Source organism: Lagenorhynchus albirostris, chromosome 19 (assembly GCF_949774975.1).
Source record: "Lagenorhynchus albirostris chromosome 19, mLagAlb1.1, whole genome shotgun sequence".
NCBI lineage: Eukaryota > Metazoa > Chordata > Mammalia > Artiodactyla > Delphinidae > Lagenorhynchus > Lagenorhynchus albirostris.
Genome location: NC_083113.1, coordinates 27553660 through 27570859, shown reverse-complemented (window position 1 = coordinate 27570859; position 17200 = coordinate 27553660). Strand labels below are relative to the sequence as shown.

General features: G+C 34.1%; 1 protein-coding gene across 4 annotated transcripts in view; it reads right to left on the bottom strand.

Annotated features, from left to right (window-relative positions):
* CYLD (CYLD lysine 63 deubiquitinase) overlaps positions 1-17200 on the bottom strand; it is a 61861-nt gene that overhangs the window by 37543 nt on the left and 7118 nt on the right. For all 4 annotated transcript variants that reach the window (XM_060129744.1, XM_060129746.1, XM_060129745.1 and 1 more), the window contains 2 exons: positions 15591-15893; positions 13311-13416 (listed from right to left, as the gene is read on the bottom strand). In XM_060129744.1, coding sequence (XP_059985727.1) covers positions 13311-13416; positions 15591-15893 — 409 coding nt within the window. The remainder of the gene's footprint in view (positions 1-13310; positions 13417-15590; positions 15894-17200) is intronic.

Sequence of the window (17200 nt, the reverse complement as noted above, 5' to 3'; positions counted from 1 at the left end):
CTGAATAGGATGAATTCTTTCCTAATCTCATCAACTGTTCAACCACTTCCAAAAAAAATTTTTTAATGCTGTAAATAATTTTGTCCTACGAGTGAAGGTAATAGGGCAAGAAAAAAAACTAAGAAACTAAATGAGATTATGACTATTGTCTTCTCTCTCAAGAAATGGGTGTTAATGATGACATGAAATATAGATGAAGACCTATTTAAATAAATGAAATTAATTTTCGTTTAGACAACTTTGCTTTTTAAAGTCTATTTGCAGGCTTTATTTTGTTGGCAAAAAAGTATAATTGGTGTATTATGTAATAAAAGCTGGTATCATTCCTAATTATCTTCTATTCATGGTTTATGAAAATCAAGGTTTAAAAGAAAAAAAAAAAGCATTCTTTGCCTTGCCTGTCACACTGCTCTGAGAGCCAGTAACAATGACAATGATTGCCACTGATCTATAAGATCAAAGTTTGCCTGACAAGTGATTCCTAAGAGATTCATGTAACTAATTTTGCTTATTTTAATCTTACATCACTATTTAAATAAAATGTAATTGTAAATGTTTTTGAAAATAAATACTACTAAAGATGAGTTCTTTGTGAGGTTATATATAATTCCATCACATGAAAAATAGAAATGGTAGCTTTTTCTTTTCTTTTCTTCTTAAGTGCTACTGTAGAACCCAAGATCATTTACATTTCAAACCAAATCGAGATATGGAAAAAGTATACAGAAAGAAATACAGCTCTGGAGTTGGGAAAAAAGGGGGTGGGGGCATTTCAAATCTTTATTCTACGGCAAACTGAGAAAAACACAATTAATTATACATAAGCCAACCTCATATTTCAGGTATCTTTTTCTTTCTTAAATTATAATACTGAACTAATGATTTCCCCAGCCTCCCAACTTACTTGATATAATGAATTATATTTAGTTGTAAAATGGAAAATTCAAAGAAATTCAATTAAGGTACGTAAAAAGGATGGTTATACTAATAAGGTTTTGAGCTTTCAAAAGTACCCTTTGGACATTTAAAACAAAAAAAAAGGTAAGAAAGAAAGAAAAAGAAATACCCACAGAGATATTTGATTTGGTAAGACAAGTTAAATTACATTTATCCATGTGGTTCTGGTGAGACAATATTAGCATAGAGTTGATTATTCCTGTAAGAATAAATAATGAAAGAAAATTGATTTTACAAGGGATTCCCCTTAGCTATCCAGCAAGTTATTATAAAATTAGCATAACTCACAGAATTTGCTTATTAGGACAGGGCTTCTCAACCTCGGCAAGGCTAACATTTCAGACCAGATCTTTTTTTGTGGAGGGCTGCTTGCTGCATTGTAGGATGTCTAGCAGCATCTCTGTCTCTATCCCCTAGATTCAAGCAGTACTCCTACCCCAGATGCGTTGATCAAAAATGTCTCCAGACATTGCAAAATGTCTTCTGTGGGCAAAATCACCACAGGTGGAGAACTACTACTGGCTTACAACTAAAATGACCTTCTTATGAAGGTTTTGTACTAATGCTAAAAGTAAAAGTAAGGGCTTCCCTGGTGGCGCAGTGGTTGAGAGTCCGCCTGCCAATGCAGGGGACACGGGTTCGTGCCCCGGTCCGGGAAGATCCCACATGCCGCAGAGCGGCTAGGCCCATGAGCCATGGCCGCTGAGCCTGCGCGTCTGGAGCCTGTGCTCCACAACGGGAGAGGCCACAACAGTGAGAGGCACGTGTACCGTAAAAAAAAAAAAAAAAGTAGAAGTAAAACAAAACAAAAAACTTAAAAAATTGCTTAACATACCAAAAAAAAAAACAAAACAGTAAACTGACAGTCTAAAAAGAAAAAACTGCAATGGATACCAATGCATGGATGATTCTAATGTTGTAATTGGCAGATAAGAATTGTAAAGAGGCTATTATAACTGTGCTTAATGAAGTAAAGAAAAATATGCTTATAGTGAAGGAGAAGATAGGAATATCTCATCAGAGAAATAAAAACTAGAGAAACAAAAAAAGGAACTGGACGGAAAGTCTTAAAATACTTTTAAAAACTTAAAAATACAATATCTCAAAACATAATGTATTGGATGTGTTAAAAGCACAATGCGGATAAAAGAGGGGGAAGTGAATAAAATTGAAGGTAGAACAATAGAATTATCTAAAGAACAGAGGGACTAAAATTTGAAAAAAAATTAACAGAACCTTAAGGATAAGGGACAATACCAAAAATTTTGACATATATCAAATTGAAGGTACAGAAAGAGAGAACACTGAAAGGAACAGAAAAAACATTTGAAGGAGAATTGGCTAGACGTTTCCTACTTTGTTAAAAATATAAATTTACAAATCCAAGAAGTTTAGCAAATGCCAACCAGGATAAAGATGAAGAAAATCATTCTGGGCACATCATAGTTAAATGCTGTAAGCCAAATATAAAGTCTTCAAAGCACACAGAGAAAAACAACATATTACATTACATACAGGGTCACAATGATTCAGGCTACTGATGACTTTTCATCAGAAACTGTGAAGGCCAGAAAATCACAGAAAACCAACTTTATAGCAGAGTTCTATATATACCCAAAATATCCTTCAAATATGAAGGCAAGATAAAGACATTCTCAGACAAAGAAAATTAAGAGAAATTCATTTCTAGAAGACTTCACTTCAACAAACACCACAAGAAGTTCTTCAGGATGAAGGAAAATGATAAATAGATGCACAGATCTTTTAATTCTTTAAAATATAAATGATTATTTCAACAAAAAATATAACATTTTCTTGTGCATTTTTAAAGTACACAGATGTAATGTACATGACAATTAATAGCATAAATAATGAGGAAGAGGTAACTAGATTTACATGGTTACAAGGTTTCTACACCTTATACTGATGTATATAATTGGCACAATATTAACCCGAACTAAACTAAAACATTAAGGATATATACTATAATCCCTGGAGAAACCACTAAAAGCAATATTACAATGAAATATAGCTTTAAAACCAATAGATTAATTAACATATAATTCTTAAAATTTTTCAAATAATCTACCAAAAAGGTAGAAAATGACTATAAGAAGAATGAAAAACAGAGGGACAAATAGAAAACATAAAAAACAAAAATTACTTTAAGTGTTAATAGATTAAACACAACAACAAAAGACAGTGATCATCAGAATGGATTTTTTTAAAAAATGACATGCTGTCTAAAAGAAAACAAGTGGGATAGAGTGGGAAAATGGAGTAAAGAAGGTGGGGCGGGGGGAAACATCTCAATCCAAAAAAACACACTGGGGATAGGGCAGATAAAGTAGCACAAATAGAAAACACACAAGATGGTAGAAATAAATCCAACTGTCAGCAATGATAACTATTAATAGATTAAAATCTTCAGTTAAAATATAAAAATTGTCAAACTATATTAAGAAACCAACTATATGTGATTATAAGAGACATAACTAAAACATAAATGATGAAAAAGAGACACACCTGGAAAATACTAACCAAAAGAAAACCTATCTATATCATACAAAACAGAATTTAAGGCAAAAAAAAAAAAAAAAAAAGAAAAAATTACTGGAGATGGAGGCAGTCACCACATAATGAGAAATCACAACAATTCTAAATCACAACAATTCTAAATTCTAGGTATATAAAAATTCTAAACTTGTATGTAGCAAATAACAATTTCAAAATTAAAGGAAACACTTATAGATTAAGAAGAAATTAACAAATCCATCATCATATGAGGATTTTTAATATACCTTGCTCAGTAACTGTTAGACCTCACAATTAAAAACTCAGTAATGATACATAAAATTTGAATAGCATAATAAATTAGCTTGACCTAAGGGACATATAAACTATGCATGAACTACATTCAACTAAAATTGAAGAAAACACATTCTCTTCAAGTACACACAGAACATTTCTGAAAACTGATCACTTACTAGGGCCATAAAGCCAGCCTCAACAAATGTCAAAGGATTAGTATCATATTCTCTCACCATATCAATCAAATTGAAAATTAATAACGATAAAAACAGACACCTGAAAATTTTTAAAGTACATTTTAAAATAGTTGATGAATTACATTAAAAAACTCATGAAGGAAATTACAAAACACTTCAAATTTAATGGTAACAAGATAACTATATATCAAATTTTATGGAATGTAGGTAGTTGGGTACATAGAGAGAATCTATAGCCTTAGATGCTTTACACTAGAAAAAAAGACTAAAAATTAACAAGCTAATAAGCATTCAAACTAAACAGTTTAGAAAAAAATAGAATCCACAAAAAGTCAAAGAAAAAATAATTTTTAAAATTACTGAAACAGAAAATCAATATATCTAGAAAGGATTAAGAAATCCAAAAGATGGCTTTTTGAATAAATGAAAGTGAGAATCCTCTGGCAAGATTGTTTTTCTCTGTCTGCCTTATTTCACTTAGCATAACGCCCTCACAGTCCAACCACATTGTCATAAATGGCAGGATTTCCTTCTTTCTCATGGCCAAATAATATTCCACCACATCTTCTTTATCCATTTATCCGTTGATGGACATTTTGGTTGTTTCCATACCTTAGCTACTGTAAATAATGTTGTAATGCACATGGGAGTGCAGACATCTTTTTGAGATCCTGTTTTCATTTCCTTTGGATATACATCCAGAAGTGGGCTTGTTGGATTGTAGGGTAATTCTATTTTTAATTTTTTGAAGAAAAAGGCAAATACTGTACGATCTCATTTATATGTGGAATCTGAAAAGGACAAACTCAGAAAAACAGAGAGTAGAGTGGTGGTTACCATGGAGTGGCGGGGTGGAATGGCTAATCATTAAAAAGGAAACAGTGTACGATTCCACTTAAATGAAGTACTTAGAGTAATCCAAATCATAGAGACAGGAAATAGAACAGCAGTTGCCAGAGGCTGAGGGTAGGGGAGAGATGCGCGTTTACTGCCTAATGGGTACAGAGTTTTACAAGATGAAAAGCATTAAGGAGGCAGATGGTGATGATTGTTATACAAAATTATGAATGTGTTTAATACCACTGAACTGTACATGTAAAAATGGTTAAGATGGTAAGTTTATGCCATATGTACTTTACCAAACAAAAATGTTTTTTAATTTAAACACATGCATTTTTAAATTTTTTTTTTTTTTTTTTAATTTTACCCCAACACTTTCCAAGGAACAGGCCCTTCCTGAGGCAAGCCCATTCCAGGGCACTATGTAAAAAAATTTTTAAACATGCAATGCAAATTTGTTCTTTAATTCTGAAACATGCAAAAATTAGCAAACTGGACCAAGCAATGCATGACTCATGATAAAAGTGGACTTATATCAGGAATGTAAGGCTAATTTAATATTAGAAAATTAGCAGATTAAAAGAAAAGAAACATAGGACTACCTCAATATATAAAGAAAAAAGTTTGATAAAATTTAGGGACTTCCCTGGTGGTGCAGTGGTTAAGAATCCGCCTGCCAATGCAGGGGATATGGGTTCAAGCCCTGGTCTGGGAAGATCCCACATGCCGCGGACAAGCTAAACCCATGAACCAGAGCTACTGAGCCTGCGCTCTAGAGCCAGCCCGTGAGCCACAACTCCTGAGCCCATGCATCTAGAAACTGTGCTCCGCAACAAGAGAAGCCACCGCAATGAGAAGCCCATGCACCGCAACGAATAGTAGCCCCCGCTCGCTGCAACTAGAGAAAGCCCGCGTGCAGCAACAAAGACCCGACCCAACACAGCCAAAAAAAAAAAAATTCGATATCCACTCATGATAAAACTCTTTGAAAATGGAGAATAGTGGGTAACTTCCATAACCTGATAAATGACAGCAACAACAATAAAATCCTATGATGAACATCATACTTCATAGTGCAATGCTGAAAGCATTCACTTTGAGATCAGGAGCAAGGCCAAGATGCCTCCTATCACCACGTCTATCCAATATTATATTTACAGGGACACTAGGATAACAAAACCATATTTTAAAAATGAAAGATATAAGGATTAGAAGGAAGAGGTAAAACAGTATTTGCAGATGATAATGACTTGCTACTAAAAAAGTAATCTACAGATAAACCGTGAATAAAAGATTTTAATAAGATTGTTTATAACAAAACTCAGCATACAGAAGTCAACTGAGATACTACTTCACACCCACTAGGATGGCTAGAATCAGAAAGTCAAATAACAACAAAAAAATGAAGAAATCAGAATTCTCATACATTGCTGTAAAATGCGAAATGGTGCAGCCACTTTGGAAAACAGTCTGGCAGTTCCATAAATGATTAAACATGAGCTACCATATGACCCAGCAATTCCATTCCTAGATATATACCCAGGAGAAATGAAAGCATACATCCACACAAAAACCTGTACATGAACGTTTGTAGCAGCATTATACATTATAGCCAAAAGATGGAGGGAACCCAAGTGTCATCAACAGATGAATGGATAAACAAAATGTGATATATTATTACAATGGAGTATTATTCAGGCATAAAAAAGAATGAAGTACTGATATATGCTATAACATGGATGAACCTTGAAAACATTATGCTAAGTGAAAGAAGTCAGTCACAAAAGAGCACAGATTATATTATTCTATTTATATGAAATGTCTACAATAGGCAAACATACAGAGACAGAAAGTAGACTGATGGTTGCCTAGGACTGAGGAGGATGAAGGGATAATGGAGTTATAGCTAAAAGGTACAGGGTTCCTTTCTGAGTTGATGAAAATGTTCTCCAATTGACTGTTGTGATAACTATACATATCTGTAAATACACTACAAGACACTGAATTGTATGGCTTAAACTAGTGAATTATATGGTATGTGAATTAGATCTCAATACAACTGTTTTTATAAGTAGACTATATTTCTACTTATCACCAAAAAACTATTAGAAAATATGTTTTACTTTATAATGTATCAGAATACATGCAAGAAATGGAGAAAATTATAAAATTTTACTAAAAAGAGATTAAACAAACGAAAGGCTATACATTGTTCATGTATTAGAAGTTTCAATATAATAGAAATGTCAATTTTCCTCAAATTATTCCACAGCTTAACTGCAATTCCAATCAAAATCCCAACGGAACTCTCATAGTATCTGAGAAGCTGACTGTTAAATTTACAGTGAAGAGTCAAAGGCCAATCACAGCCAAGACACTCATTAAGAAAAAGAACAAGCTCAGGGTTTATTGTTTTGCTCTTCTGATGTCAATTAAAACACTTGGTTATTAATTTTAATAAACCTTTTTAGTTATTAAAAAAAAGAGAAAGAACAAGAAGGGAAATGTACTCTTACAGCTGTAAGACTTCTGCTAAAGCTATGATGATAAAGGCCTAGAGGTCTTAATGTAGAAAAAGAGTAGAGCACAGAAAGAGATCCATATATACATATGTTAAAACTTGATTTATACCCAGCAAGCATGGTAGAGAAAATTGGGTATATGTACCTCATATCCTACACAAAATAAAATCTAGGTGTATTATACACTTAAATGTGAAAAGCAAAACTATTAAACTTGTAGAAGACAATATAGAATAACAGGAAAACTCAGAAGAGCAATGAGACAGGACTAGGGCTCTTATTAAAACATATTATAAAGAATCATTAAAAACAATGTGGTGCTGAAGCATGAACAGACAGAATAGAAAGTCCAGAAATAACTGAAGTATATGTGGGAGTTCAGTATGATGAAAGTGGCATCTCAAAGGAGGAAGAAAAAGATGGACTTTTTAATAAATGGTGTTGGGACAAGTGGGTAACTATCTGGGCAGGGGGCTGGAACCTAAATTAGATCCATATTTCACATCATACACCATATAAAATAAAAATGGATCAAAGAAATAAATGTAAAAAATAAAACCACAAGAGTACTAGAAGAAAACATGGAGAAATTCCTTTATAACCTTGGAATGACAAAATCCAGAAGCCTCTAACAAATTTGATAAATTCAGCTATGTAAAAATTTTAAATCCTGCATGACAAAAATCACCTAAACCAAAGTCAAAAGACATTAAACTAAGTGAAATAAGCTATATACAAAGGACAAATATTGTATGGATTCCACTTACATGAGGTATCTAGAATAGGCAAACTTATAAAGACAGAAAGTAGAGAACAGAAGTTACCAGGGGCTGAGGGAAGAGAGAAATGGGGAGCTATTTCTAAATAGGTATAGAGTTTCTGTTTGAGATTATGAAAAAGGTCTGGAAACGGCAGTGATGGTTGCACATCATTGTAAATATACTTAATGCCACTGACTGTACACTTAAAAATGGTTAAAATGGTAAATCTTATTACATATATTTTATCACAATGTTTAAAAATGAGGACAATCAGATAAGCAAACAATTAAAAACACTAATGACAAATGAGGGTTAGGGACAAATGAAACAGGAACATTTGCATCTCATATCACAAAAAAGTTTACAACCCTAACACATAAAGAAGAAATTGGTAAGAAAAAAACGATAATCCAACTTTTTAAAATAGACAATAAATATGTATAAACAGTCCACAGAAAGAGAAATACAAATTTCTCTTAATCATACAAAAGGATGCTCAACCACATTCATCACAGATATGCAAATTAAAACTATACTGAAATATATCCTTCACCTATCAGATTGGAAAAAAAATCTATGACAAGGCTATAAAAAAATCCCCCTTATGAAACCCTCCTATGCTGTTGGTGAGAATGTAAACTGTCACAGCCACTATGGAAAACAGTGTGGAGGTTCCTTAAAAAACTAAAAATAGAGGGACTTCCCTGGCACTGCAGTGGATAAGTCTCCACGCTCCCAATGCAGGGGGCCCAGGTTCGATCCCTGGTCAGGGAACTAGATTCCACATGCATGCCGCAACTAAGAGTTCGCATGCCACAACTAAGGAGCCCACATGCTGCCTCCCACAACTAAGACCTGGTGCAACCAAATAAATATTTTTAAAAAAAAACTAAAAATAGCGCTACCATATGATCCAGCAATCCCACTCCTAAGCATATATCTGAAGAAAACTCTAATTCAAAAAGATACATGCACTCCAATATTCACAGCAGCACTATTTACAATAGCCAAGACATGGAAGCAACCTAAATGTCCATCGACAGATGAAAGGATAAAGAAGATGCAGTATATGTATACAATGGAATATTACTCAGCCATAAAAAAGAATGAAATAATGCCATTTGCAGCAACACAGATGGACCTAGAGATTATCATACTAAGTGAAGTAAGTCACTTAGTATGATAATCTCTAGGTCTCAGACAAAGACAAATATCATATGATATCACTTATTTGTAGAATCTAAAATATTATACAAATGAATTTATTTGCAAAACAGAAACAGACTCACAAGACACAGAAAACAAACTTATGGTTACCAAAGGGGAAAGGGGGTGGGGAAGGGGTAAATTAGGAGTTTGGGATTAGCAGAAACAAACTACTATATAAAATAGATAAACAACAAGGTCCTACTGTATAGCACAGGGAACTATATTCAGTACCTTGTATTAAACCATAATGGAAAAGAATTTGAGTGTGTGTACACACACACAAACACACACACACGTATATATATATATATATATATATATATATATATATATATACATGTAAAACTGAATCACCTTGCTGTACACCAGAAACACAACACTGTAAATCAACTATACTTCAATAAAAAAATAAAAAACAAAATAAAAAAATAAAAATAAATCACCCTCACACTCTGCTGGTAGGAATATAAATTGTTATATCCACTACTGAAAGCAGTTTAGCAGTATCTAGAACAATACAAATGTATACAGCTTTTCACCAAACAATCCCACTTCTGGGAATTTATCCTATAGATAAGTTAAGCACATGTGGAAAATATATATGTACAAGGCTATGCAGCATTGTTTAAAAGGGAAGAAAGACTATGTATTTATAGTGTGTAAAGAAACTCTGGAAAGATATACAAGAAACTAAAAAAAATAGTTACTAATGGGAGGCAAGGAGAGGAGTGAGGGTGCAACTGGAGCAGAGGGGATAAGAATGGAAACAAGATACCCTCCTATACTGTTTCATTATTTTGACTTGAGCTATGTGAATGCATTTCTTATTAAAAATTATTTTAGTAACTTGATAGTTACTAAACTCAAGGGTATTTGTATTGGTCAAAACTCAAATGATACAATGTATATTTCATTACATGTATGTCTTTTATCTCAAAAGGAAAAAAAACCCTAAATATTTATCTCTAGCTAATTATATGCGCGCTGAAGTATTTAGGAGGAAGTGTACTGATGTCTGTAACTTATTTTGAAATGCATTAAAAAAATGGTGGATCAGTGCATGGATAGAGGGATGGATAAATAGATGATAAAGCAAGTACAAAAATATTAAGTGTAGACTCTAGGTCATAGGAATAGGGATGTTCAGTATAAAATTCTTTCAACTTTTCCATATGTTTGAAATTTCATAATAAAATGTTGAAAAAATATTTTATTAAAAGTTTAAAATAGAGAACTCATAAATCAATAAATAGACAAACAAATCAACAGAAAACTGAGCAAAGACACAAACAGGTATTTAACAGAAGACACAAATGTTCCATAAACATATGAAAAGTTATTCAACCCTACTTGTAATCAGGAAACTACAAATTAAAACCACCTTGAGATACCATTTCCCAAAGGCATCAGATTGGCAAAAATGGTGGTGAAGTGGTGAAGAGGATACGGAAATACGCAAAACCCAAACATCCATTCACATTAGAATGGGTTATTAAATCATGAAGTATTCACACAATGAAATATACTATGAAGCAGTGAGGGTGAACAGACTACTAATACCATCATCTACAGGAAAGACTCTCAAAATACACTTTAAGTAAATGATGCAAGCATTAAAGAATACAATCACTGTGACTCTGTTTATACTAAGTTTAAAAACAGGCTAAACAATATATTATATACCACCTCAATATACCACCTCAATCCAAGCCACCATCCTCTATCTCTCATATGGATAATTGCAACAGTCCTCCTCCTGATTGCCGTTTTTGCCTTCTAACACGCAGCCAAAGCGATCATTTTAAAATGTAAGTTAGGGTTAAGTTGTCCTTCACTCAAAACCCACCCGAGCTCCCCATCTCCCTCAGAGTAAAGCCAAGAATCCATACACCAGCCCACTTGGCCCTGCCTGGTCCAGCTCCACTACCTCTCCTATCACTCTCCCTCATTCAAGCCACAATGAACCCCTTGCTATTCCTCAAGCTGGCCAAGCCCTCAAATCTCCTTCATGTCAAGAGCTCAAATGTCACATTAGAGAGGCTCACTAGGACTACCCTATATAAAGTAGAAAAATCCCACCCTCACAACCCAGCACTCCCCTTCCACCTTGCCTTGTCATTCTCCATGCAATCACCATCTAATTGACCATATGTCTTATTGTCTGTCTTCACTCACTAGCATAAAACCTCCATGTGGGAAGACCTTTTACCTGTTTTGCTTCCTACTATATCCTCAACACCTAAAAGAAGCCTAAGTAAGGCTTTAATAATATTTGATGAAGGAACAACCTTTTACGAAACTGCTTTTTAAACAATAAGCATTTATTGTAACATTAAAAAGTATTTTGATTTATAAGATCACAAATTGTGTTTTTCCATAAGCAGTCATGAAAAGGTAAATTAAATATTACTAGGTAAAATATAAAGCACGTGTATACTTTCCACTGAATGTAAACCATTTGTTTCCAAAGAGAAGCAAAGAAACAGCTAACAATCCAATGTGTAAGAAATTAAAAACATTTTAAAGAAGTCAAGGAAAACCAAGTATGTCAGAGTTTACAAAGCAAAATCAACATAAAGCTATCATTTGAATCCCATACCTCCAACTAAATTAATGTACTCTTGCTGTAAGGCTAAAAGCTAACGTAGAAAGCATTTCCTAACTCAGCAAAACAAGCATTTATTACTTGCCAAGCCAACAGGGAAACAGGAAGGACAAAGAGGGCAGGTTAGAAGGAATCTCAAGGATCACCTAGTATTAGCCCCTTCATTTTTACAAAAAAAGAAACTGAGGACCTGAAATGACCTTTTGAGTTTTGGGGAACTCAAAAGTGTTATGTGTCAAAATCAACAATAATGAAATAACACTGGAAGCAAAAAAAACATTTTGTTCAGTTGTGATCCTTGCTGTAGTAAAATTCAGCTTTTAAAGAATTAAAGACAAAATACATCTCCATGGAAACAATATTCCCAAGTATACATGTGAGGCTGAGAATCATGTTCTTCTATGCAGGGCTTCATATCCTAAGTACACACACAGGATTTGGGGTGAGGAGGTACTGAAAAGGTCAGAGCTTTATAATCAGACAAGTCTGGATTTGAATTTGGGCTCTAACAGAATCAACTAGGATGTTACTTGATCCTAGTCAGTCTTATCTCTATCTAATCCTCAGTTCTTTATCAGCAAAATGGGGATAATTAAGACCTACCTTATAAGTTTGTCAAGAATGTAGAAACTAATTAAGAATGAATGTCCAATCTAATGAAGAGATTCATAATTTGTGGCTACTGAATGCAGACTTTCAATGCTCAATAAGAATCACCACCTCTGATTGCCTCTGTTAGTTCCATGACTACCAACAGACTAGCTGGTAATTGGAATTCTACTAGGAGCAGGGAGAAGGTGATGTTGATGCTGCTATCAATAGGAATTTATCAATTAGTTGACAGCAGCCATTAGGTGCTACTTGTTTAGGGTAAAATAAAAGGTTGCTTAAGATTATTTTTAAGATGTAAAAGTTGAGTGATCTGTTTCTGACTACAGAGTCATGAAGCCTGATCAATTATGCCATTCTCAAAACTGGAAGGGATATCGTAGGGCATCCAGCAAGAATCCTCTCCATAGTATATTAGATTATATTAAATGACCAACTTCTGCTTAAAGGCTTCTAGTTTAAACCAGGCTCTCACTCAAACAGGTAGCAGTTTATTACATTTTCTGACCCTTGCAATTATCAGAAAGGGTTTTTTTTTCACCCACTTAGAAGGGAAACGTAATGAAAAAGTGAACAATAATGGATAAATGCTACCCCACACTCACATACTTTTAGAAATGCAAATCTTTAAATATTGTTTTTATTTGGGGGTAAGGAAGGATATTCTATGTAATAACAATTCCATAATATAAAAGTCAAGTTCCAAAAATGCATCTTGAAGCTTATATTTACATCCTCATAACTAAATATGCCTTAGAAGCTCTGCCTTCATAATATTTAAAACACAAAGAAAACATACCTGGGATGATATCATTGATATGCAAGAGAATTGTACTTTCAACACTTGCAAAACTACAAAGCTGTACTCCATCAAATCTTCCATCCCAGTTGCCAATAGGATTATCCTAGAAATTAAATAATAGAATAAACTTTAAAACCCTCCTCAACAAAACATAAATATGAAAGTCTGTATTTTCCATAAAAAGATCCTCCAACAAATGAGATCCAAGAACAATCAAGCCATAGTAAACCCATGGATGAGCAAGGGATCAAAAGCATTTGCCATATTTCACTGGACAATACTTATCTATATAACAACAATCCATCTACATAGGTAGATGTATTAATCATACACTGTTTCAGCCAGAAATCTGCCCCTAATTAACCCTAGCTTGCTCTAGTCACTTCACATTCCCTGAGCACTTAAATATTCGATTTGAATTCCTGTGTGCCTTTCTGTAGACAGAAAGTCTATTTTTTTAAACTGTTCTTTTGTCATTTTATGGGTATGCAAGAATTCCCTCCAAAATGGAGATTTTTATATTAATTATAAATAATTATAATTATAATTATTATGTACAAGTGCTGTTCATAGAGCTAGATTAAGAGATGGCCCAGTCAGACAACTGCCCTGAGCACCAATATGGACAGCATGCGAAACGTCATCAGAAATAGGAGACGAACACTAATTGCATTTGCCAGAACTTTCCTTTCAAGGAGTGTACTAGAGGGGTTTGGAATGAATGCTTGCACAAGCCAACTGGAAGACAGACAGAGGCAGGGGGAGAAGCTGGCGGTGCAATCACTAGGCAGCCTGCCCCAAGTAAACAAGATGCTCCCTAGACTGCCATCTAAGGAGCGACAGGCCTAAATGGCTTTTGCCAACTTTAAGGCCCAAATGACCTAAAGCAAGAGGAAACTAACCCCAATGACCAGTGGCCCTCTTTCTCCAATCTTCCCTCCACTCAGCCCACAACCTCTTCTCTAAACAAGTTCTGAATATTTAAAGAATAATGGTTTAAAGATGTGCTTTATTTCTAGCTACCCCGAGGGACCCACATGTTTTACACTGGCTCTAACTTCTCACATGGTAAATGTTCAGTAAGTGTTTGTCTAAACAACATAGTAACGTTTGTCTAACTAATGGATATCAAATAGAATTTCCCAGAATTTCCAAGCACAGCGTAAGAGAAACTTACGCTAGAACATTCGTATCCTACTAAAAAGTGTACCTGAATTGATAAAAATAATCACGAAAAACACTGTGAGTACAAGTCTATTACTCACATCCTCTCCCAACTCTTTCTAGTATTTAATAATTCCATACGAATTTCCTTCATTATACCTAACAAATTCCTGTCCGTATTTTCAATCTATGAGAAAAATGTTCTCAAGACTTTTTCTTCTCCTTCTCTTAATCTCACAGGTATCGTCCAATTTGCCATATTGGGATGTAACCATAATTAACAAATATGATTGTAAGGTAACATTAAAAATAAGTGACACAAACAAAAGGACAAATATTGTATGATTCCACTTAATGAAGCACCTAAAATAACCAAATTCACAGAGACAGAAAGAATTCTGGTTACCAGTAGAATACTGGCTGAAAGGAGTGAGTAATAGGGAGTTATTGTTTAATAGGTACAGAGTTGCAGTTTGGGCTGGAGATGAATAGGGGTGATGGGTGCACAAAAATGTGAATGTACTCAGTGTCACTTTAAGGTGGTCAAATTGGTAAATTTTATGTCACATATATTTTATCACAGTAAAAAAAAACACCTCTTTTGAGTGAATTACATCCTAAGAAGACACTCTAATTGTCTTTTCCTCTAAAGCAATGTGCCTTTCCTCTATTCAGGTATTGATATTTTCCAGGAATGACTTTTACACACTACTCATTAAAATCAGATCAGCCAATTAAATTCAGCAAAATATTACAAAAAGAGAAACAGATTACAGAAAAAAAAAAACCTTTTCAAAATAAAGAAAAATAAGACATCATGCAATATATTTCAGTGGGGTTTTTTCTGTTTATTGGTCAGCTATTATAGAGCAAATTTAAAGACTGAAAACATTATTCCAGTTTATTCAAACTGGAAAAACGAGTAAGTGTAAATCTACAGCTAGACTCCTGTCCCCTATCAATGTTCCTCTACCAAAGACATATTATAAAGTGTTATTTAAATTACTACAAATTAGTCCATTTTAGATATTCTAAGTGTTTAATTTGTACCTAAATTGGTCATACAGCTAATAGATATATTCATAAAGATAACATAATTCAAAAGTTTCTTACCATGTCCACACCTACAAAATATCCTAAGCTTTCTTTGCCTGGCAAAACATCACAGAATATAACTGTTCCAGATTCTATAGTTTCTCCAAGCTTCAAAGAAACTCTGGAGTTTATTTCCAGAGGGGGAAGTTCAACTTGCATTGTGTCCACTGGACCTGCATAATCACTTTCCAATCCAGTGTCATCATCTTCTATGAGTTCTAGCTTGTCCAAGGCAACAAATACTCCACAATCTTCATCACACTGAAAAAGCTGTTTCCCTTGATATATCCCATCAGTGAAACCTTGGCCACGACCTTCTTCCTAGTTTTTAAATGAGAGAAAAAGAAATGATTGACTGATAGAGAAAGATGATCCCTAAGGAAAAAGATCCACTCTGGGGACTTCAGAGAAATCACTGAACAAATTCTAAATGACACATATAAGAAATATAATTATTAGAAGTTGATATTGAATTTAAGGTGTTTAAAAAATAAGGAAGAAACTGTATCCGATGCTGAAATAAAATTACTTGATAATTTCAAATCATTACTGTGAGAGAGCTTGGGCTAGATTCTACATTGTGATTTTAACAAAAATTTTGTCATAAAAAGAAAACTTTACTTTAATATGACAGTAATGCTAGCTCCATTTATTGAGCGCTTACTGTGTGCCAGCCACTGTGCTAAATCCTGAATCAATATATCACAAAAACACTGCAAGTTGTGTATAATATTACTATTTTACAGATGAGGAAGCAGATTTAGAGAAGTGGCTTGCTTAAATAACCTAGTAACCCAGCTAGCAAATGGCATAGTTAGGATTCAAATCTCCAATTGTTTTACAATTGCTGCTTTAAAAAATTAAATCAAAAAGCAAACAAGGGCTTCCCTGGTGGCGCAGTGATTGAGAGTCCGCCTGCCGATGCAGGGGACACGGATTCGTGCCCCAGTCCGGGAGGATCCCGCGTGCCGCGGAGCGGCTGGGCCCGTGAGCCATGGCCGCTGAGCCTGCGCGTCCGGAGCCTGTGCTCCGCGGCGGGAGAGGCCGCGGCAGTGAGAGGCCCGCGTACCGCAAAAACAAAAACAAAAACAAAAACAAAAAGCAAACAAGGCATGAAATTCTACTTGCAAGAATGTCAAAATATAACTGACATTTAAGTTCTTGAGAATTAATATTAATTTTGGAAACATTATCACAGAGTTCTTGGTTCTCTTTTCAGTAGAAACAAATTCCAAGATGATTTTCACGTACATTATCAGGGACAACTATAAGCAAGTTGAAACTGCTGTAACTTATATAACCAAAATTCACTACTTAATAGTACACTTTAAGAAAAAGTGAGAAACCTACAGATGATAATATCACAGGATAATTAACAATTTTAAGTAATGAATTCATTTACAATTGATAGAATTCATTTTTAACATTCAATGTTAAAATTTCTAAGATATGAAAGTCTTCAATAATTACATCATCTACTTGCATTTCCTAATATAGTAGGTAGTTTTTAAAAGTTTTCAATGCAGCATCTTTGCATCATCTCAATTTACCATTAGAAAGTAAATCCTAAGGATTATGAATATTAAAAATTACAGAAGATTTCTGGGAAAACTTATTTTGTATTTAAA